General features: G+C 37.6%; 1 protein-coding gene across 14 annotated transcripts in view; it reads right to left on the minus strand.

Annotated features, from left to right (window-relative positions):
- The window catches only part of LOC137108899 (RNA-binding protein Musashi homolog 2), a 220,982-nt gene that overhangs the window by 192,003 nt on the left and 3,775 nt on the right, over positions 1 to 25,204 (minus strand). For all 14 annotated transcript variants that reach the window (XM_067494000.1, XM_067494003.1, XM_067494001.1 and 11 more), the window contains one exon: positions 17,545 to 17,586. In XM_067494000.1, coding sequence (XP_067350101.1) covers positions 17,545 to 17,586 — 42 coding nt within the window. The remainder of the gene's footprint in view (positions 1 to 17,544; positions 17,587 to 25,204) is intronic.

Consider the following 25,204-nt stretch of genomic DNA (forward strand, 5'->3'; position numbering starts at 1 on the left):
AAATTACCTCAAAATGAAATATAATTATGATGATTCACTTTAAGGAACCAAATAACATTTTTACATTAAGACTTGACAAAGGCAGCGCCAGTGGTTTTAGACAGAGCTGCCTGCATCTTTTGTATTGTGAGTTTGAGGGGACTATATTACAACATGTCAATACCAGGGAACTGTAGACTTATTCAGAAGAAATACTATGATATACTGTCTGGGATTTGGACGAACACACGTCAGAGACGATAACTTGTTATCGCCAATACAGAGAAACTTGGGCTTGTTGCAATAAAATCATGCATCCATTCATTCCATGTAATCACTAACTGTAACGACACATCAAAACTCAGAGCTACTAGCGATTCCTCCACTGCCATATGTAGCACAGTATCTTCAGAGAAGAAGAGTTGTTATGCTTAAAACCTTGTTTAAGTATAGGTGCTAACCTCACCATCTTGTGGAGTTCTCAGTGACTGAGGGAGAAGGACTTGCTCAGAGTGGAGGAGCCAGTGGCAAGCTCATCGATCAAAGACCGGGAAATGTCAGACGCAAAGTACAAGGCAGAGTTTTTTATGCAAGCCTCACATCTGCTAAAACTACACCTCACAGGCAAGACTGTGAATATAAATGCATTCTTGGTGCAATTAAAAATCAGACTGACAACCAGTCTAATCAAATAATCTGTCTGTAAGTGTTTGGTTACAGAAATGTCCCACCTGTTTCCTATGGATTTTTAATCATCACTTTGCATTAAAAATATTATTTATTATTTTCACTTGACATTTTCAGACAAACTTGAGCTTTAAAGCAGCATATTATTTCATTCTTCATTATTCCTTTTTCCCACAATTTACTCATAATGGCAACACTGATTTTGCTCTCATGCTGAAAAATTTCAGTCTAAACAGATTCGTTTCAAGGAGGTGTATAACAACATATGGGAATGTTGCTCACTATTTGACTAGTAACCTCTCAGCCATTATTGCCACCCCAAAAAAGGAAGATTCGTGCTTATGATAATTTCCTTAATGTCAGTTCAAGTACAGCACACTAACAATTAGTCAACCCATGTATTTGAGCAGCAACACATTTATCGACAAAAAGCAAAAATGCTAAACAATGATGGCCCCAGCATCTAAAAATCTAAATAAAGAAGCATTAGAAAGTTATCCAGAGTCAGAAACTGTAAAAATTACAATAAATGTCTTCATCCTGACTATCTGATTCCATAAAAAAAAAAAAAAAACATTCAGGTGAAACATTCAGACTGCTTTTTATGTTGAGATGTTCAATAAGCTTTTCTGCGAAATACCTGCTTGGCCTTACTTTCTTAAAGACTGACAATTTTTACCTGTGGAGACACCCGATATGTTTCAGAATCCACTGGATAATTACACAGTAAATTCGAATGGCAAACTAATTACTCTTTCTGCTTCAGAAAAAAAAAAAGAGAAAGAAAAAAAAAGTACAGTACATTGTGGTGGAGGGCCACTGCAGGGTGCCACTTTGCTGGACAGGGAAGCATTATTCAAGCCTTCAAACTCAACATAAACACAAGGCAAAGACAGGCTATAGAGGAGAGGATAAAAGAGAAGCATTACTGGCAACAGGGAGATAAGAAAGTTATAAAAGCGGTGGGAAAGAGCGAGAAAACAACAGGGTAAAATGAGAGTGAGAAGAGACAGAGGGGTTAGTCTTCTGTCCAAGCCATTACTTTACCGCTTTAGTCACTACACTTCACAAAGCACTGTATTGTACAGTGAATGGATCCATCAGTTTACTGCATAGAGCAACTGCACACTAATTACAAAATATTTTGCTGCAAACATGAGCTTTACATAATAAACCCTTAGATGCAAGTGGGTCAAAAATGACGCACCATTTATACATTCTACAAAATTGTTGTTTTGGTATTACTACCCTAAGCTTCCATAGATGGGTCAAAAATGACCCGCATTCAATTCCTATGGAATTTCATGGGAACCTCAGGTTCTTTGACTGTCAGAAATAAATATTCTGTGGAATACACAGACAATCACCCATATTCTTTTACACATTTCTGAGGTAAAAAAATTAAGCCAACATTAATGTATGTACTGTGTGTGTGTGTGCGTGCATTTATTTATATAGCTACATATTGTTCAAAAGAAAGAAAGATCATAATGTACCTGTGTTTAATGATCACAGCCATAGACAGATAGTTTGTCACAACTGAATAAAGTGATGAGACAAGAAGGCCAGAAAAGAGTCTCATACTGTCTCACACACACACACACAAAATGGATGTAGACATTGTTCTTTTTTTGTTGTATAATTTTCTTTTCAAATATTTTAAAAATGTTAAACGTTTAAAAGGTGAAGAATAAAATTATTCCAAACTTGAAATCATTCTTACAATACAAATGATTATTTTTACCAAAATTACAAAAGTGGCATAAAAACACGTTGATTCTAACAAGGGTCATTTCTGACCCTCTCATGGACGAGTGTAGGGTCCAGTCACTGGGTTAAATGTTGTCATTTGTCCTCTGAAGCATAACCCTGTTCACAAAATTCACTAAATAAAACAAGCAATTTAAACCACAATATAAACCATGGATGGGTGTGAAATCAGTTTAGGAAGCTTTTGAAATTTAGGAGATGTGGCAATGTTCCTTTTAATTAATTTAAAAGCTTGCCATAAGTAGTTCTGTTTCACGGTTTAATATTTTTATTCCAACCAAATATGCAAATAAGAACGGTCTGACGATCTGAAAGCATACAGTCTGAATTAGTAAGTAGACAAACAATATCAAACAAATATATGTGGTTGGACAAATCTTGTGCATTTGCTCCGCAGTTCCACTCACATATTACATGTCCTGTGAGCTATTGTGATTCTCTTCCAGTCAAAAAGACTTTTAAACATACTGACATATACTGTAATGTATCATTGAAAAGTGTGACTTGTAACTTTGGTTGTGAGACATGTTCGACACACTCCTGCTGTATTTTGTAATACCGTGTGCTCCCTGGTTCTTTGCCTTATGATCAGTTTGGTTACAGGCCCTAGCACCATCTGCAGAGTTCGTAACAAGAAATTTTACACGCCAAAAAGTGTAATGATATTTCCAAGATTACAGAATTTGTATGTACCCATGCCTTTGTTCAGGTACTTTTATACAGTTTATTGTTTCTATTTGTGTCACCCTGTGGATAGCATGTCTCTTGACAAAAGTGTGAGAAGCCAAGCTTGTAAAGTGCAGCCAAACCCCAACACATACTTCAGCAACACGTGGTGTAATTGGAATCTCTGTTACGTCCAACAAAGTGTTGGAAAATAAGAGGAGTGGATTGAAGGCTGCACTCAATGTCAGCACATTTTGCGGGTGCAATTTAAATGGCAAGATATTCTATCTGAACTTAAACGAGCTTTAATTTCATGAAGCACAACCCAGCTGAGCCGAATGATGTAATTTGAATCTGTTGTCAGTTTGAAAGTACCCTTTTAGGACAAAGAATGTAGCCAATGACATTTGACTCGAAGGCAGAAAAAGTTATGGCAGCAACAGTGAGACAAAAGAGGGCAGGCAATTTGTGCGATGACCTCACATTTTTAAAATATACAATATATAGTAAAGATGATAAACATGGATTAGAGAAGCCATTTTGTCTGTGGTCTTTGCTCTTTCTAGTGCTGGTGACTTTGAGAAATATGTCTCTAAATTTAGCATCAGATTTATCAAGCCGGTGCAATCCAGGAGAAAGAGGGACTTTGGAGAAGAGAGAGCAAACAGAAAGAGACAAGGTTGAAAGGTATCTAAAAGACAGGTGCAGCAGACAAAAAGATTGAGGGTAGGCATTGTCTGTGAGATCCTGTCCATCACTTGCCACTTTTAGAGTGAAAATACATCTCCACTAATATCCGCCACACACACACACACACACAGAGAGAGAGACAGAGAGAAAAAGATGTGAAAGTGAATTTCAATTAAGCAGGTAAGGAAATTAAATAGTGTACCAGTTAAAAAGTCAACCAAGCAGATAAAGACTCCAATACTGCAAAGAAGGTGGATAGAGCAGACGTTTGGACAGAAAGACAAACTCTTCGGACACAGACAAACACACGAACTCATGAGCCATATTAAATGCACCCGGTGGTTTTTAAATGTTGTGGTGGACAGCATGCGCACTACCACCAGTCTGCATTCACGCAGCAAGCTGGGATGCACTGTGTGTTTTGAGACGTGTCGATCATAGCCAGTATTAAATGTCCACCACAACATTAAGACCACCAGATGGATTTAATGTTGTGGCTTATAGGTGTGTATCTCTTACACGCTGCAGAAAACAGCACAAATTGGTGATTGAGGCTCAAAACAAATTGTGCAGAGTGCATAACTCGTCTACTCCTAATTTTTTTCCCCCACTTTCTTTTTCCATTACTGTGAGGCTCCTTTAAAAGGTGCCATATATATTTCCCAATAATGCCAAGTTTCTTAGTGGACTGCTACGGTTAAAAAAAAAAAAAAAGAAAGAAAAAAGCATAGAATTTCTGCACGAGGTAAATAAACACAAAAAGACCCACGTGTTTACTGACTAGCTGCTGGCATTCAAATGCTAACTACAGGTCAACTTTTAGCAGCAGAGAGGTGCATCAAGTAAAAAGCATAGATACTGTCTGCCTGTCTGCCTTGGCTGGTCTTCACTGCCATAGTTCCACTTGTAATAAATGCAATAATGTAATGAATTGTCCACTCTGTTTGTTATACTGCACTGGGTTTAAATACAGGCTCGGTATTTCTCTTCTCCCTACTGGTGTCAATTTATCTTGCCTAAATTGTCCCCGTTTGGATAGAGATTTACATAGGATGCAAATTCCTAAAACAGCAATCCATGGTAGCACCTGACTGTCTCAGACAAGGACTGTCTGTGGTTCTCAGCCAAGTTTTGCCACATGGTCTTGGCATAAATTATTCAAAGTCATAATATGAGTTTTTAGAGCAATATTTCAAAACTTTCAAGATTCAAGAAGTTAAAGATTTGGCTGATGATGGCTGCCAGCACTGCATATAAGAGCTGACATGCACGTTCATTCATATTCAATCTCCATCCAGTGGATGAAGTCCAAATGAATACTGAGCACACTGTCAATTGAGATTCATCTGAGGTTGGTGTTTATTCATTTACCAATACACACATCTGCTCAATATTACATGGGAGATTAAGTAGTTCCATACGAAGGATTTATCTGAGTGGAGCATCTTCATGCACCTGTATTCCCTAATGACGTATGTAAGGGCTTCCCCATTTTAGTCAATTAGTCAGCTAAGTGATTGTTACAGCCTCCTTCCACTGAGGTATTTTTATTCACTCATTTTATCCTTTTCGATGTTGTGCAAGTCCTTCACTTGAAATCCTCTCTAGGGTCAAGAGCATGTAAGGTGTACATTTCATAGATAATTTAATTGCATGTAATCAATCACACAATTAAAGTAACAGAGCATTATCAATTCGTTTCATACAGTGCATGTATGGATTTATATGCTGTATTATTTGACATAAGTTAATGAGGAAAGAAGGTGAAAATAATTTGGAGTAATATAAATGCAAAGCGAACAGAAGGTCAAAGTTGGTCTAATTAAAAGTGCTATAAAATTGTCTAGTGCTATAAAATTGCTGTATGTAGCCATCAATTAGAAATCACAAAACGGTCTTGGGCGATAGCAACTAGGAAATGAATCTGTCAACATGTTTCATTATTGTATGATAACACTGGGAAATTAAACCACAAAATAGCAGTTACAAGCTGGACTTGACCTGCTGCCTTGTCTCTCTTTAATTATTTCAATCTCCACCACTTTTCAGTAGAAACAGAGAAAAAGAGTTTTGTTTTTATTTGTGGGGTTGTTTTGCATTTTCCCAACAGTGTCAAAGAGGGTCTCCGTGTAATGAATAAAGGTGAAAGCACAGGCTGTGGTGCAAATTTATTGCACTACCACATGTAGAGCATGTAGATGCAAAAACACATTTTTGGTAATTTCGTGACCAGAGATGCTGGCGTAGCAGTGGCACACCTGCTGTGTGGTCGCAAAAGAGGCTGGATTAGAAGGAATAAATTACCAGTAGATGAGGTAGGGGCCAGTGTCAATCACAGCCCTTTCAATTAGGTCTTCTCATTTCCCACCGAGTGGCAAAGACAGTTTCACCATAAATGAAAGTACACACTGTTGGCTCAAGAAAACCTTCAGAACAAAGGAAAACTGCTGATGTCTATAAGTTGCAAAGTTGTGCTGCCAAGACATATGATATCCAATTTAGGTTCAATTAATTTTGCTGGAAACATTGAAATCACACGATTGGCACAATAAATCCAACCTCAAAAGCCAAGCTTGACACAAACATTAAGTCTGGAAAATGTGTAGTAATTGCGTTATGTACTGGCTTCAATTAAATTGAGAGCATATAGGTCGCATTTCATTTGTTTAAAAAAAAAAATAGCGGCTAGTATTCGTGATGAGTGGAAGGGATGTAGCAAGTCTGAGAGAAACAAGTGACACATTCACAGACTCAAAGACTGATAACTGTGTTAACAATGGATGTTACTATGGAGGTTATGATTATTTTATTGTTTGGCATTCTGTTGAGAAAAATAGCAGCATCACATATGTAGTGCAGAAAGTATCTAGCCAAGGGTTTACTTCTATTGTGAAAAAAAAAGAAAACATGTTTTCTGTCTATAACAACCACTTATTACATTAATTAAACTTCCATTACATGCCTGTTGAGCACTTAGTTCTGCACAGAGTAGCTCTATTCTTATTTAATTCCAAAGTTTAAAAAATAGATAAATAAATAAAACACAGCCGCAAAAATTACTACTTTTGACACAAGGTCTATTTTATTATTTGCAGCCAAAGCACTCAAATATAACAAGTTGTAAGTAAGTACTGTTTAAGGTGCATTGGGAAAAAAAAACATCTCTCTGGAGACAGTTTCATTAAGCATGAAATGCATTTATTTTGACGATTATATCTGGCAGTAAAAATTAGTTTTCGAGAACCGTTCATTGATATACAACAATACCTATAATTTAGTTACAAGTCAAAATGGTCCAAATAATCATACATAGAAGGATCGTTTTTCATAATGTGTCCCTCCTCGCATTCATTCCCATGTGGTGTGCGATCACCACGTTCTCGGTCTATGCAGACACATTGTCAATTTAATGCTTCGTTTTTATATAGAAGTAGGTGTTTAATGTTTAATGGCTTGATTATACACAGTCACTTGCACACATTCACACATTCTTCTATGTGAATACACCTTTTTTATACATACACACCTTTTGTATTAATGTTACATATCACTCATGTAGCAAATCGCAAGTGTTTTCCCCTACTACTGCCAGACTGTGTTTACATCTGAATTATTTTTTGAGTTAAATTAAATGTAAAATCTAATATCTAGGACAGGCACATAAACAGGCAAATGCAAATTATAGAGAGCCCACATGAAAACACAACACAAATTTATCCAGATGATAAAATATGATGTGGCTGACATTGCCTCCAATGAAAAATTATTGGCATGAGCCAACATGTCAGCAGTATAATCGTGAATGATGCGCAGAAGAGAAAGGTCACAGCTGAGGACCGAGGCATTATGCAGAGGAACAGCTAAGCTCTTTAGCAGCCTGACTTAGATGCAGTAATTCAGTATTAAAGACATGGTGTGTTATACATTTTGTATATTTTTAGTCACACAATGTGACTCATTGCAACTGTTGGAGCAGGTTATAAAATAAACATGCAACTTCAACCGGAGCAGGTGATAACACAAAGTCACCGTTATTGAAGACCACCCTGCATATGACTTTGTTACAGCTCAACCCTCAGATTCTATCTAGTTGTTCCTACTGCAACAATACCATGCAGATATTCTGCCACTGGGGCCATTTGGGAGCTATTAAGCAGTGCCTGGGCAAAGTACAAGCATAACATTAGCCTTTCAGTAGCTCCCACATCAGGTGGAAATCACAGAAATGCGGTGTGAGGATAGAAAAGGGCTGAACGGTGGATGTATGATTCTTATCTCAAGCAATTGGCCTCCTGATTCAGAACTACTAAACATCTTAGCGTCTATTACACCATGTTTGGTAATTACTGTTAAAAACACTTCTATCCAGTAAACCTTTTGTTCTTTTATCAAAACTGATCTGTTGAAGTAAAACAAATAGATTATCATTTTGGCAGATTTCAACTAAACAGACAATCAGTGTCAAATATAAATGTAGCCAGCTAATTATATGGGATTTAATCGCGACAGTGACAATAGATAAACCACCTTCTAGTAAAGATATTTTGGAGGTGTACAACACGAAAAGCACATCACATAGCTGCTGAGAGTGACAAGCAGAATAGTGCAAGTTGTGAACTACATAATTATAGCATAGAATATATTTCTGTTTGTTGCTTGTTATTTCCTGTCTATCCTGTCATTTTCACTTATTATTAGTATTTCTCTATTGACTGTGGGGGAACAGTGACAAAACACAACATTAAACTGGTTTTAAGAATAGCAAACCCCCACAATGAAGTATAACAAAGTAGTCACGTGATTCAAGCGCTAAGTAGTGGTTTTCAATTTTTCCAATTAGTTAAAGCACATAACATTGCAGGTTCTTTAAGGCCTGAGTATGGATTCAGTGACATGCTGCAAACAAACAAGCTGAAAAAGACAACAAAAGCTACTGGGTATCACTATTAATGACAACACCAACAATGGCACAACTAATAAGCTGACAGGCTTGTTGTGCTGAAAAAATATCATTCTTAATCTGGGAGGGGGAAAAAAATGGACAGCACATAAACTACAGAGCGTGAACTGTCACACAACGTCAAAGTGAGAAAGAGCAATCTGGCCTGTGAGATTCCAATATCTTACTCTACAATGACAACTGGATCCAATCATGGCAGAACACTTCAGGGAGCATGACAGGCAATCAGACGGACACGTCTAACACAAAATCATCAGATTCTAGCTTTACTTTCACAATTACAAATAACCTCGGGATGTAATGTATACTGCATAAGCTTAGCATTGATTTGGTTTCATACTATTATAGGCTGGTTAGGTACAAAACATTTAGATTAGCCATGATGTTAATTGAAATCTGCATTAAAGTGATTTGAATCATAATCAGGAATAATAGAAAGGCATTGGACATTTTTTACATATGGTGCAATTTGTACTTTGAAACATTTATTATATGATTCATGAAAGATATTCTCATACTGTGCTTATGTCTGTGGGTGATAACTGCACACATCTTGACACACCTGAACCTCTCCTGCTGTGGATGGCATATCTCACTCTTGTACAAATCCCAGACAGCATGTTTGAAAGCAGAAACACGGGGGTGAAGGTGGTGAGAAGTAATGAGAATTCAAAACTGGACAGCAAGGTGATGCGTCTGACAACACAATGGAACTCATCATTCTGATTAAGCTGGCCATCCCTTTTTAATTATTTCCAGTATTTCATTCAAACGCAATCTCAAAAAGGTCACTGTTAAAAAATTAGAAATGCGCTCTTCATCGGCCTCTCAAGCTGCTAAAGCCACTCCCTGAAGTGATGACTTTCAAAGTTAAGTGCCCCTCCGCTTCATTCAAAATCTTAGGTTTCTCACATTAGCTGGGTGGAGACCTGAGAAAACTTGTCTATATCATAAAAATAACACAGAACATTAATTTGGCTAATCCACCTGCCCCATCATTGCATTGCAGTGCTACAGCTGCAGAGAAACCAAGGTCAGAGTCAATCTTGGTTTATGCTGAACAAAGCCACTGTCATTTCTAACCTCTGGAAAACCAAACACGATATTTTTACTACCGTATAACTTAACTGCAACACAGACAAAATACATACAAATATTTGTAGCAATTAACAAGGATATCTGTACCCTCTCTTCTTTCACATCATCTTATCTTCTACTGTAAAGGCTTGTTCTCCACCAACTGAAGAAAGAGTCACAAAGCTGCTGCTATAACATACCGTATTTTGAACAGTTAAAAAGTGATTTTATTTTTGATTCCTTTCACAAGGTTCAGGAGTAGTGAAAGTGAAACAAGACTGATGTGACACAGCCCCGTAATGCATTTGCTTTGGTCCACCTACTACACATTAATCTTGTGCACACTTGTTGTTTGCTCTGTGCACATGCAGAGCAGCTTTGATAAGAGGTCTTGAGAGGTGTAGTGGAGGACCATGGCCTCCTCTCCTCTGCTCCCTTTCCCTCTCTGTCCTGGCTAGCAGGCTGTCCTCATTACTGTCAGTCAGCATCAGGTTTAGCAGTGCCAGGCTCCTGCACAGCCCTCTGTCCTCTCTGCCCTGCCAGAACTAGCCTGCCTGCTGCCATTGGTAAGCATTGTAAGAACCCCTCAATCCCCTAGAAAACCTAATTACCCTCCACCCGCAACCAAGGAGACTGGAGCAGAAGAGAGGGAGGTTGGGGAGAAAAAAAAGAAATCCATTTATAAGCACTCTGGCAATTATTCAAACAAAAGACGGTATATCTCCAGTAAAAAAGTAAAATAATAATAATTACACTAGCATCCACATTTACACATAATTTATCTTTCCGCTGAAGGATAACTAATGAAGGAAAGCATGAAAAAGGCATGAAGAAAGTGTGAAACACACACAAAAAGAGCCATGCATGAATCAAACTGAGCATCGCTTTGACTACCCTGTTAACTGGGTCACTCAGTTGCTGATTGTGTCTGACCACCAAACAAACAGTCATTCATGTGTCTGTACTCTGGCCCCATTTTCATCTGGAGCAGTTCCACTGAGGCCACTGAAAGCAAAGGAGTTGACGGGTCAGGGATTTAAACCCATCTCCAGCTTCCGCACAGCAGCCATTACCACAGGGGGAAAAACAACTTCTTGTGACATCCTCCATTTAAAGGAGAGTTTATTTATGTTGGCTGCACATCTGCCTTTTTTCCAAGGGTGAGAGCAGAGTGATAGTGAAGAATTGCCATCAACTCGCTTGTCACTTTTCTGTCGTCTTGGTCCAAGTTTGCTTTGCTCACTATCAGACTGTCTCTTGGTCTCAGTGACACGTCAGTGCATTTAGTGTCAGTTGTGAAACCCATTTCAAAACTGCATTTATTTTGGGAAATACAGCAGATGTCTCTTTAGTTGGGCATCTTGGTCACTCACTGGGATAAGACCTGTGTCATATCTCTTGAAATCCAACGTCAGGTTTAGAAAACATCCGTGCAACCTATCAGTCCTTCTCTTTCTCTTTGTGTAGCCTGTACAGCAGAAATTACTTTTTTTTTTTTTTTACATTATACATATTTGGGAGGGCTCTTGGTCATAACCTATGTAGCTGAAGAAAAGATATTGATATAGAATTCTGTTCTACATTAAGGATGTTTGTCCTCTAGTATTCTTTCAGACTCGTGCAGCTGTGCAGATTTGAGTTGGTACAGGGAAGCTGGTGCTTTTAATAAACTCACAGGGACATCCAAAGGGGCTGGCAGCTATGGAGGTTTCATTTTCCCAGCAGTGAGCTGTGTCATTTAAAATAAGTATCATTTTGAGATGGGGAATATCATAATGCTAAATCTAGATCAAATAACTGAGCGAAGAGTTAGACTGGATTCACAAGGCCTTGTAATCCTAAAAGACTAAAAAGAAAGCAAAGAGAAAGAAAAATGGAGACAGTGATGGAGTGAGAACGGATGAACAAGTTCTTTTTAATTTGTATATAAACATGCACACACGTGCCTTTTTACCACAGCATGTTTATATGTGTGTATATGTGAGTATTATTTTATGACACCATAGAATGACACAGGTGATAAGATAGCATTTTTACTACTTGCAACTTTAAGGTTTGACTTCACTAAAACTTAAGATTTGAAATATCTACAAGTACAATACATGAGTGTTTTGTGTAAGCAAGAACATAAAGTATAGGCAGTCCCTGAGAGGTATGTGTAGGATGCACACAAGAGGTGGTGGCGGTGGAACTGGTCAATCACAAATCACAAAAAGGGTGTACGAGGAAAAGAGGGAAAGAAAAAAAGATGCAAAAAGAGAAAAGTGACATGCACAGACAGAGAGTTTGACAAAGAGAGAGGCAAAAACAAAGAGAGCTCCAGCTGCCAGAGATCGAGCAACACTAAGAGCAGGCTGTGAACAGGAAAGCCACAGTCAGAGCTGTCAAAAGCTGGAGTAAAATTCGGGACAGTGCTTTGATAGTAAACTTAACTGATGGCTTGTTTAACTGATAGCCCAGAATTACTCCAGCCAATGTACTCTCAGTTAGCCTTCTGCCTCGCTGAACTTTCAGAGGAGAAAATGGGTATAATTACTAAACAAAATATACAGAATTTCTGGAAGTGTGGCTAGAACTGCTTCTGTGCAGCGCACGTCTGTTTGTGCATAAGTACAGTCTTTTACCTGCATGCTAAAGTCTGCCACACAACCTGCTCGGGACAGCTTAAGTGGCAAATCCCTTTATGAAGGTACAAGGAAAGGGTTACACCCATAGCTTTGTAAATGGTCGCTGCTCCTACCTTTCATTTCCCTAACAGGCTATCAGAACTCATCTCCCACTGAAGTGGCCACAGTCCCATTGGCAATTAAAATCATGCTGGGACATGCCATGGTTGTGTGTGACTCTGCTGTTGGAAACAAAAGCAGCAGCGGCAGCAGCAGTGGTAATGACGCCAGCAGTTGAGTGGTAAATCTCGAGCAATGTCGCCGGAAACCAATGCTTTGATTTCTCCAGGAAACTGAGAGCAGGCCTTGTTTACATCTTTCAGTTTGAGGCTTACTGGAAAATATCAAACAAGGAGACACCAAGAAACAACATCATCTTATCTCCATCTTCTTTACCAGTTTCTACAGACAGATACCAATGCTAGCATTAAAGGAACCATCTAGATGTTTATTATAAAACTTAAACTATAATGTTTATTAAAATGGCCATATATTTAATATTCAAGGACTGTTACATTGATAATTGAACTTTGCTATCTCAACTTTGCAGTGGCTTCATTTCCTCAACTTCCCAAGGAATTCCCTAAATCCACGTCATTTAAAGAAATTATAGAAAACAAAATATCACATAGTAATGATTGTGATCATCATATCTGTAAATTACAATAACATCATTACAATATACCATTGCAAGGAGTGACAGTAAATATAATCACTTCTGCCACTCAGAGAGTGGACAAAGAATGGCTTTTCGAGAGGCAAAATGTTGAAATGCTGACATAGTTATGCAGAAATCCTGGCATTCTAAAAGCTACTTTTAGATGCCTATCTAATAAAGCCATGGCTCACCCCATCCAGGCTGAATAGACTAGGAGGAGAGAAGGCATAAATGAATGTGCATAAAGCACTTTGCATCACATCATCATTGTTTAATCCTTTCATTCTCATCTGTCAATCATCTGCAGAAGCAACCTAATCCCTGAATATTTGTGGCCTAGTCTGCATTGATACATTTGACATGGCTCGTTGGCACAGCTTCTTTTATTATTACTAAATGTTCTTTAAGTCTTAAGATAAGCTTTAGTTGGGTGACATTAATTATTTGTCCCATTTTTCTGCACCGTCTTTTTTTAATCAACAGGATGAGACAGAAAGGATAAATGGCAGGAGAGAGGTGTATACAAAGCCATGTAGTGAAGAATCCTTCTCTCAATAGAGGTGGAGACCTTGGCCACAATCTGTCTCCCGCTTTCCATGCTGTCCCTTCATCCATTTTCAACAAGATTAAGACCACTTCACACATCCACCAGGGTGGCCACACCAGATGATCAGTTTTTAGGGAATGAGAGGGTGTTAGGAGTCATGATCATTACATCCCAGTGATTCTCCACCCTACTCTCACCTTCCCCCTATTGTGTACCTAACAGCCTATTCAGGCCAGATGAAAGACATAGAGGTTAAAAAAAAAAAACATTAGAAGAAAAAAAGAGCGGTCGTTGACCAATCCCGCAGTTTTTGGTTCGATCCCCAGCTCCTCGGGTCACATGACGACGTGTCCTTGAGCAAGACACTGAACCCCAATTTAGCTGCTCCTGGTGAGTGTTGCTCTCCCATCGGTGTGTCAGTGAGTGTGTGATTGTGAGTGTGAATGGGTGAATAAGAAGCAGTGTAAAGCACTTTGAGTGCCAATAGGTAGAAAAGCGCTATACGAGTGCGGACCATTTAAACAGTTTTAAAGTGAAATGTAAAGGTAAAACCAAAAGTATTAAGTAAAAATGACTAGATATACCCCAGACTTCAGAGGGTTGAGGCTATAAATGGGAGGCCTAACTAGTTTTCCATTAGACTGAAGAATCTACTTTGAGAAGTAGCAAAATGCTTCCAATGAATGGTCAAAATGTAATTGGTTATACTTGCTTTTTACCTAAGCTTATGTGTAGACAACAGGGTCTATGCATAGAGTCATTTTTTAACATGCTTCTTGTGTCGTTTGTGAAAGTCTGAAGAATTTAAAAGGTTCGCCGTGAGGCAGACTCAGGTCTGGTCATTATTGAATGACAACAGCATGTCTTACTCATCAACTTAGCCAGACTACAAACAGAAGCCATCACAACAAACACTGCAGAAAAAAACAGCAACAATAACTGATAATAAATGGTGGACATGTAGATGCAGGTAGCTGTGGACAATTCCCACTTTTATTGCTGTGAAGCTGCTGCTGAAATAATTTGATACTGCCCCACTGACAATATGTGGGATTACGTCTTGTGTACGCTTTATGTATATTTCTGACAATATGCACACATTACAAATCTGTGCATGTTATGCAGGGGTGCCATTTTCTATAAGAGTGCCAACAGTTAGCAGCAATTATATCTTGACCCTTATATAAAAAGAAGTCCACTTGACATGATACAACTTCCAGACTATCAACAGGACCTGTGGTCATCTCCTTGTTACCTCTTCTGGTGAAAAATGAACACAAAAAATACAAATTTAGAAGAATGTAAAATGCATGGCCAGAGGCAATAAGCACTGTTTATGACTGACATGGCATACAAGAACATATTTATCTCTCAACACAAGTATAACCTACAATCCCAACATACTGTTAGCCTTATAAAACACAATTATTTCACTTTCTGCACTGTTGTGTGTACCTATAAAAGTAAAGTTTTTCACACATGATCGTTACATTTAAACTCAATGTCTGGAGGATGTCTGCTTCAGTAAAGTCAAATGATTATTTGTTGGAAAACTTTCCTCTCTGTCTGTCACTGACTGTCTCTTTATAGCTCCCTTGTTTTGGGGCAGTGTCAGTTATGGCCACTGATACAAGTTGTTTTCCTTGTGATCCTGTCATCCTGGTGCAAACACCCTCAGTTGTTTACAGTGAAATGTCCTCTGTGTTCACCTTCACTTCCTGTCTGTTTTCAGCATTACTCTACGTGCTGTACATACGGTATATTTTTTACCAAACTGCACCATCAAGCAGTGGGAGGTCATAGGCAGGGTTACTTCTAAGGTCATTGTTAGCCGTGAGAAAATTAACGCTGATTGCTCCCGTCACAATTTGCTCCCCGAAGCCCGTGCCACTGATGCACCTGCCAAGCAGAGCTTCTTTAAACAAGAATGAAGCCTATTCAACAGCTGCATAAGGAGTCAGGCAGGCAGACAGTAGAGGGGATAGAGGGACAAAAGAAAGCAAATGCAAAACAGAGAGGACTTTCTAAATGGGAAACTCAGAGTGGGACTTCTTTTAAGGGTCTTAAATCAAATGAACGTAAAGTACAAACCCATGCAATGTTAATCTATCTGCCCTAATCCCATTGCTTTAAGGTCTATTATAATCCACATTCAATACAACTATTTTTCTTCTCTAACAAGCTTGCCCTATAGCCATTTTATAAATCAATGGTACAAGACTGTTGCAGTGCCACAAATTCTGTTATGGTGTCATTATTTCTCTTAGTGTTATGAATCACACAAGGTAGAATGACAAATACTGTATGTTTAAGACTTGCAGAGCTTAAAACATTGTATTTCCCTCCCAGAGTTATTGCTCAACAAACAAACAAAAAAGAGGATATAAAAGCTATACATAGAAATAAAGATTAACAATCACAACAAGAAGAGCTCTATTCACTTAAAACAATGCAAACATTCGGGTTGTTTTACTGCATCTTGGACATCTAGGAGCAATCCTTCGAACAAAAAAGTGATACAGTTGGCACGTGAGAAAATGTAGAGAAACATGGGTAGTTTCCCAACATGCCGATATCATTAAGTTATGGGCTCTGGCTTTGAAAGCCTACACTGCCAATTTCTCATTTGAAACCTGAACAACTCTTTAACAATACCTCTCTCTCTGATCTGGTGGGAAGGAGAAAATCCATTATCGATTTCTACCTGGTGTAGGTGGAAAAATCCCTGATAGCACTATACTGTACTGTGCTGTGCTATAGCTTGCACATGAAATGCTATGGGGATAGTGTGAGAGGGCATGTCAACAAAACCCTTGACTATGTCACAGCACCATCTGCACATGCTGAATATTTCATTATCAATAGAACTGCTTGAGACCAGTAATCAAGAAAGGAAAAGATAATTTGCATTATGAGGAGCTCGTACGACAGTTCCTGCATGGGAGTTTGGCTTTTATTTTTTTAAAATCATCTATTGTTTCATTGCTAATTTTGACAATATCTGCATGCATTAACCACAATTTAAGACATTTAAAAATCACTGATGTCGTTCAGTCCCACTCCAAATGATACACCAAAACACTCAGACTTATAACTCTGTCAGTAAAATCATTAATGTTGATGAGAAGTCACCAATCATTTTTGCCAATTCAGTCATGCTAGTATCAGGCTATTCATGTAGGAAATGTGCTATTTTACATAAATGTGCAACTGAATATAATTGTGACAACAGTATTAAAGTCTATTCTTGTATATTAAACATCAGAAATAAACCTACCAGCAGCAACAACCAACATTTTCTGCACATCTTTACACTATATGCTATCAGTCACAAATCAAGCCAGCAGACATGCAAATCCAAAATAGTTTCACCACTTGTTGTCTGCAACACTAAACAGACAATAACGCTTGATTTTATACAATTACAGGCTACAACTGGAACCCTATGCTGCAAAAGAAGTGCACAGTAATAATAAGACAGCTTATTTAAAAACATTTGGCATTAAAAACAACTATGACAAGGTATGAAATGCAAATGTAAGCAGGAAAAACAAAGTTGATAAAAAATAGTAAGGTAATACAATAAAAAAAAAAAAAAAAAAAGCATAACCCCAATCATGCTGAAAATTTTCTTTAAGAGCAATATGTCCAATTTTAATTGCTTTGGTGAAACAGCACAGACAAGGTGAGAACAATGGAGTCCGAATAGGTATTTCTCTACAATAACAAACAGACAACTGCTGCCTCTTTGTATCTGCTGTGTGAGCACACAAAATTAAGTAAGCTAGTGACATGTGACATAATCATTTTCTTTGAGCAGGGTTAGTGACCAATTTATTCTTACCTTAGGCTGGGCGCGACGGGGAAAGGCAACCTTAGGATCAATCTGAGAATGAGAAAGGAATAGCAGAATTGTTGTTAAAGGAAGCTGTGATATTTTAAGCGTGAAAAGCAATGAGCAAGTGTTGAAAATGTATTTCTATAACTCTGGGCTGCGCAAAGGGGCCCAGAAAGCAACTATTCACATGTCCACATTTTAAATCGTTTGCTGTTAAGAACACATACAAGCATTTTAAAAGCAGAAATACATATTCATAATTTAATGTGTTAAAATGTTATACTTTAGCTCACAATAAGAATTTATTTGAGCCATTAGGATTTACAAAAGCCACATAATCAGCCTGTGGTCATACAGGCAGTCTGCTTTTGAATTTTAGGAAAAATTCCCAAAACTAAAGCAGCATTCAAGAGCTGTCATAATTATTGCAACTGCCTATTAACTGCATTTGAACGACTTAAATTGGTAAAAAGAACTTGAAAATCTTTGTTACAGAGGGTTCGCAATATCAGAGGCAACCTTTGCCAATTCTGATCTTTTTCCTAATAATTATGCCCAAAATGTGGTAATATTTTTAACTAGGGAAAGGCCACGGATCATGGTTATTGGTAATTGAATATTTCAGTCATAGTTGTGTGGCAGTCAACATTAACAACTCAAATTATAGAAACAGTACCTGAATGTTTTAGTCAAATAATATTATTGATATTATATTGATTAGTTTGTTGTTCTCACTGCACATATGTAAAACACTATCTAATGTACTATGGCATAACACAGTCTTATTAGTCAGTACATTAATCTGTACTCTAAAGCAGCCAATCATACATATTTAGTGTTGGCCTATTAGATGTCTCTTCATTAATTATGTTGGTGCAGAGATGATTTGGTGCAGTAGTTGGTGTGATATCTAGTTAAGTACATTTGTCGGGATTGGCAGTGCAGACATTTAGGTTAAAAACAAAACAGCCTTCACTTTAAAAACCAATAAGCCACAACATTAATACTAACTGGTGGTTTTAATGCTGTGGTGGACAGGGGTCAGCATGGGCACCGGTCTGCAGCTCTGCAGCCTCATAGCACGCTGTGTGTTCTGATGCCTGTCAATCAGATTCACCATTGCATTTTTTCATGCCAACCTTTGTCTATCAAAACTTTAAAACCAACAAGGAGTAATACAATTGTGGTTGATGTCTGTATATCTGATGGCTGTACAAAATGTATCTATGAGGTTGGCCAATATCACTGACCTCATTACTTATAGTAGCACATTATCTACCTTTACGTACATTTAGCAGACATTTTTACCCAAAGCGACTTACAAGCGAGGTACAAGCCAAGCAAAAATCTAATTCAAGGAGAAAAAACATCAAAGCAAAGTCCTACCAGAAAAGTGTTTACGTTTCATGAGATGCAAGTGCAAGAAAGAGCAGAACGGAACTTTTTGTTTGTTTTTTTATAGATTTAAGTGCATAGGAAGATGCAGAGTTTTCTGTTGTCTACAACTGATGGAGCTCAATTACACATTCTAAGCACAACATACATTGTACAGCTCAGCTTTTTTCAGTAACCAAATAATAACACCTAAAATCTCTTTCTGTGGCCTCAGCCAACTAAATATACATTAAAAAGAACCACTGATGTCACAAAAAAGTTAGTGTGGAGGCCATCATGTTGGCCGTTGTGCTAGTTAGCATTGCAGCAGACTCACTTTTATTTTAGGCAAGAATCACTGATTGAATATGACAGGGAGAAAATGAGAGTCTGAGGATGGTGACGCCTCCAGATATTGCCAAACAACCAAGAGGATGCGTCAGATCAGCCTGTTTCTCCATCTTGTCCTTGTTATTTCATTAGCTTCATTTTCCTCGTTAATTTCACTGGTATGAAGGTATGAGGTGGGAGGTCTCATCAACCTTGCACTTAAAATGAAGAGGAATCATGTCAAACAGCAAGGTCATTTTAAATTGTCTTTGTGTATATTTTTATGATTTTCAAAAATATTTTCCATAAAGCAAAACAGATCAAATTGCTCCTCAGCTAAGTGTTTCACAAAAAAAAAAAATCTTATGGTGCTGTGTTATACCAAAAATATAAATAAATAATTGAATAATTAAAATAATAAATAAAGAAAGAAAGAAAGAATTAGTGAACAATTGTATGAATTTGTAAGTTACTCCATGAGCACATATGAATGTATCAGGAAAAAAAAAAAGGATCTCTTTTTTCCACCGAGGAAAAAAAGCCAAAGCAAATGAATCAACTCTCACATGAAGAAAAGACACCATCTGCACAGATCAATTAAGCCAGCGAGACTGACTATGTTTTAATGTGTTTGAAGGGAAACCATGATGTGCAATGTCATTGTCATCTTTTGTGTCAGTCTCAGTTATTACTGTTATCTTTCTAAATCAGATCAAAATGAGAAATGAATTCAATAACACCTGGGTATGGCAACCCTGCTTGTAATGAATTTCATTTAAAGATTTGTTTTAGCACTTAGCCTGAGGCATAACCAATTCAAACTCAATTATTTTGTGCTCCCCATTTGAGCAAAGACAACACATTATGCTTAGAATACCAAAACCCTATAGTTGGTGATGTCTCTTACCACAATTGAGATGATGCAGTTTTGTGTAAATTTAAAAGTACTGGAATTAGCAGAAGTACACAATTACATTCAGAGTGTGATCAAACAAGGCTGCAATACTGTAGATTGTTTAAATCCAACTCAGACCAATGCATTCAAATTAGGTAATGACGACTTACTAACCAATCCTTTCGAGAAATGCTGCCGCAGCACCTTTTTAGGTCCCAACTTATGATAAATGACTCCTCTGAGAAATGTAATTTTAGAGAAGGAGAGATGGCAATTGTTCCCCTATTGCTTTATATATTTGTGTGCATGTGATATTTGTGTTGAGAATACTTAGGGCCAACAGTTAAAACACGTAGTGCCCTTTGCACTGGATAACCGTAGCACTGAATGAAGATTAGACCGTCTCAGTTTACCCTACGTTTCCTTCCTAAACGATATTTGTTATGTAACGCATACCACCTTTTGAATCAGTCCACTGGACCTGGCTAGTGCACTGGTGTGGGTAATTTCACATTTAGTGCACGAAAACGTTATTTCACTCCAGTCTACATTTCTCAATACCTTAAACTAATGGTAAAAATCATAAAATAGCCATTAGTAATATATCTTGCATATTTCTGTGTATTTTGCTTTTTAGAAAGTACTTTTGGGTTATGAAGAAAAGAAAACACCTTTTCTTTTGTGCTGTTGCTTTTACTTTTAATGTTTGCATTTACTATCTAAATCAGATGAATGCAACAAGTTGAGGCTTGTTCTCTGTGGCTTATTTGAAATGGACTCTGGGAACAAATCACAAGCTGATGTAGTAGTTTGAAAGGCAATTTTAGGGAGCATGTGTACCAAAAAGCACATTAAAACACTTGAGCACAAAATAATTCCCATAACGCATTAAGCATCATAAATTGAAGTCACATAACTGTTGTGTTAAAAGCTGAACCTCACATTCAGCTGTATATGTATGGTTATCATCCCGTAGCAGTAAAAGTATTTCATTAAGCCCCCTCCAGGAAAATTCTTTATCATGGAAACATCACAAGTAGTACATAAACTAAACAGCACATAGCTATTTAGAAACCTGAATGAACAATCTGTCGTAAATGTGCTCTACCTTTGAAAATTGCATGTTTCTTTTAGTGTTTGCCAAATTAGCTGCTTCAATAAGGGAAAGCAGCACTATCAAGCTCCTATTAACACTTGGATTTTACCTTATATTTAATGGTTTTATACTTTGTAAGTCTAAAGATTAGTGGGATCATAACATTCTTTAGGTTGAGGACCAGACTTGGACAATGTGTATCATCATAAAAATAGCATCTACTTAATTAATTTTTCTAATCTTAAAATGACTTACACACACCTGAGCACTCCAACAGGCAGGGAAGACCACCGGATACACTTCAAAGATTATACAGTGATAGACAGAATTGACTGTAATTTATGGTATGCAGAGCTGGAATGATTAGACCATTCATCAATTATTCAGTCAACAGAAAATGAATTAGCAATTAGCAATTTGCAGTTTCTTAGTAAGTTATATTTAGGTAAAATAAATCCACATATTCTCTTGTTAGGCTTTTTTGATAAATATTTACCTGCCCTGACACGATAAAATGATTTTGGGGGGTTTCAGACTGTGGGTCAACAAAATAAGAAATGAGATCACATCTACTTGGGCCATAGGAAACAGAGTAGAAGTCACTGGGTTAGTTGTGAGAGAAGAAAAACTCCTGTCATATTCTTAGAGATTAGATTAGTGTATGGTTATTACCCGCATCTGTTGTCTACAACTGTCTTTTTTCCATTGATTAAATTACTGTAGCCATCTAATGGTAGCAGTACCTGTTACGTACATTTGTCTGGCAGCCTCTAATGTGATATCATTGTCAAAAGGCTTAGCAAATACAGCACACTGTTTTTTGCAATATGGATATTGCAGATGACCCTCAGCCAGCTAAACACGTTTACACAGTTGAATTCATAAAGAGGACAAAAGCATGGATAGTGACGTGTTGAAGATGCACTACAGCATCTCATCCTAAGGAGGGGCTTGGCCTGTCCGGTAGTGCATGTTTAAATATTTGTTAACCTCGTGGTTTCTTTACATCACCCTAACATGTAGGTTTTAAATGTATTGTTTTGATGCACTCCTGTTTTACAGTATGACGCAACATGATCTCAAAGAGAAATAAAGTGGATTTCCTCAAGACATCGTACTGTCATTGTAATAAATGAGATCAGACCAAGAGGAATCCCCCTCAACCCTACCCACGATCTTTTATCTTCAGAGCTTTGTACTACAGGGTCTCAGTGGGCTGTTTCTGCATGCAACTGTGGGAGATCAGGGCAGGGAAACGGCATATATCTTAAGTTCACATCTTACAAAAGGATTTCATATATTAATGCGGCTCCTGGGTAAACTCTCTACCACTCTTTTAAGACATATCTACACTAGCATGATGATGTGGTGTTTAAGCTAAAAGGAAAATTCTTATCAAAGGCTGCAGCTTCTCCTAATTTAAGCATGCAAGCAGGGCCACAGGTGTGCATGTGTGATACCAACAGAATAGACAAGAAATTACAACATAAATGTTTCATATCTTTGCTGTCAATCTGTACTGATTTTCCCTGTGGAATAACAACTCAAAAAAATGCAGTTTGTTAGGCTCTTCAAATCAATAATGAGAGTTTTACCAATGTCATGCTCAGCAAGCAAATTAGTGAAGTTTTTTCCTCAAAAATAAGATCACTGCAAGTAAGATTCAGATTAACACAAGACATTATATCACTGCCTTGACAAACATCTGATGTTCTGTATGTACTGACAAGTGACAGATAACATGATAATTAACTTTAAAGACCAAGCACCTGCTGTACTTAAACAAGAGCATGTCAGAGTGTAGCTGACTGATTTGACTTTACTTCCAAATCCAATCTGATGAATAAGCTTTAGATTTGCCTAGAACTGTTTGTTCCTCCCTGTTCTCCTCCTTTCCTCTTGGGTTGTTTCCTGCCACACCTAAAACAACCTAACTATCAGCTAGGTTAACTTGGGGGTCATTCAATAAGGCTTTAAATTATTCCAGAGCCAGAAAGAATATCATCACGCTGAGAGAAACAGGTTGTCAGTTTTACAATTTGAAATATAATTGGCCTTATTTATGCTTAAATGAACATAAACGGTGTCACACTCTGCCATGAACAAATGTATATTTTGCACTCAAATACACCCTTTGGCAGGTCAACCAAGCTCTAAGAGGCATTTTATTAAATTTTATTTAAAAATCTATTTCAACCGTTTTACACCATGAAAATACAGAATGTCAACTTGGAATTAATGCACTGCCTTTTAAATTTCTAAAGTGCTACTTCCCAAATGCAAAATCATGTACAATAATCTCCCCTTGCTGATACCAGCATGCCTTGAAACATCTTCAGGAACAGATGCTATGAGTTGCATATTTCTAAACTGAACAAGGCATCGTGAAAAATGCTAAATATGTTCTGAATTACCAGCATGTGTGTTTTGAAGCCGCAGGCTGTGCTTCTCCATATGTCTCATTCACATTCATCCTAGTCTAAGTGTTTTCATAACCGGACCAAAAGCAGAGCACACTGTTAAAAAAAACGTTGCCAAAATGATCTATACTAAGATATTGAGATCAGAGATATCAGTGCAAGGAAGACACTGTTATTTTGTGTTTGTGTTTCAACTAATATTACTAAATGAGAGTAACTATATTATATCTATAGCTGAAACAGTACGTGCTTGTCAGAATCACAACAGCACACTGATTTAATTCACACATTCAGCTTTATCTGTAAAATCAAATAAACAAGAAAGGAAGAGAAAATGTAAATTAGGTACAATTTCCACTTCCCTGTACGAATACACGTAATGTTGTATGAGTCAACTTGTTCACAGTCACAGCACCTCCAGCCACTCACTGCTTTCAAGGTTACTAGGGACAAAAACACTGGTAAGGATACATTCAAGCACCGCAAAAGTAGGAGGCTTGTATCAAACCAACATCTGCAAGCACATCAAGAAGCATCCACATTTGCTGGACCAGTTCACTTTACATTAGTGCCGAGCAACTTTCTAAGAGATACGATAGATCCTAATGCAACGCTATCTTGATAGTGTGAATGTTAAGATATACAACAGCACATCAGATACAGCCCAGTGACTAATGGTTAGGAAGACACAGACAGCTGCCTTAGGTTTATAATCTTCTACGGCATGCTGTCAGATAAACAACAGCTGCTGGAAAATATCAATTTCTGTATGTAGTGCGTTCTTCATATTAGTACAGTATTAAATGTATCAGCAATATATTTTAGGTTATAGGGTATAAGGACAAACACGGCTATAGAAACAAATGAGACACAAAATAACTTTATGTCAAGTAGACATGCAAATCTAATTTACTTCCATGTCTTAAAAAAATAATAAATAAAAAATCAGTGCCAAGCTGATCCCATGTCACAAACATTATGTTAATGGTCATTGAAGAGAGTTTATTTGGGGAAGTCTGGTGGCCTAAAGGTTTAAAACACTGGCCACATAATCACAACATTCTGATCGAGTCTGGCCAGGCCCCCCCTGTCCCTTCACTTCCTGTCAGCTCTCTACTCCGTGCAAGTAAAAAAATGTCCAGCCCCCCCCCCCATCCCCACAAAAAAAAAAATAATAATACCAATCCACTGCAAACATATATTGATTTTTACAGGAAAAAACATCGAACAGAGATAATAATAAAAAAGGAGATATTTCCTAACAAGCCTCAAGCGACTTGCCAGTTAGGACAAATGCGCAACAAGTTCAGAAAATGTTGTGCCTGTGAGAGGGCGAATGTATGTCCGACCTTAAAATGTCATTGTATAGTCCTCAGAGTTGGATATTGTCAAATGTGAAAAGAGTATGATATCAGTGAGTTTGACATATAGCTTAAAATGTGAGACGTATTGATACTGTTTATGTATATACTGTTTTTGTTCCTAGGCATTTAAAATACAGAGCCCACAATCACAACGTTTTGCAATACCGACTCTGCAGACCAATTTCTA

The sequence above is a fragment of the Channa argus genome, chromosome 24 (assembly GCF_033026475.1).
Source record: "Channa argus isolate prfri chromosome 24, Channa argus male v1.0, whole genome shotgun sequence".
NCBI classification, from domain to species: Eukaryota; Metazoa; Chordata; class Actinopteri; order Anabantiformes; family Channidae; genus Channa; species Channa argus.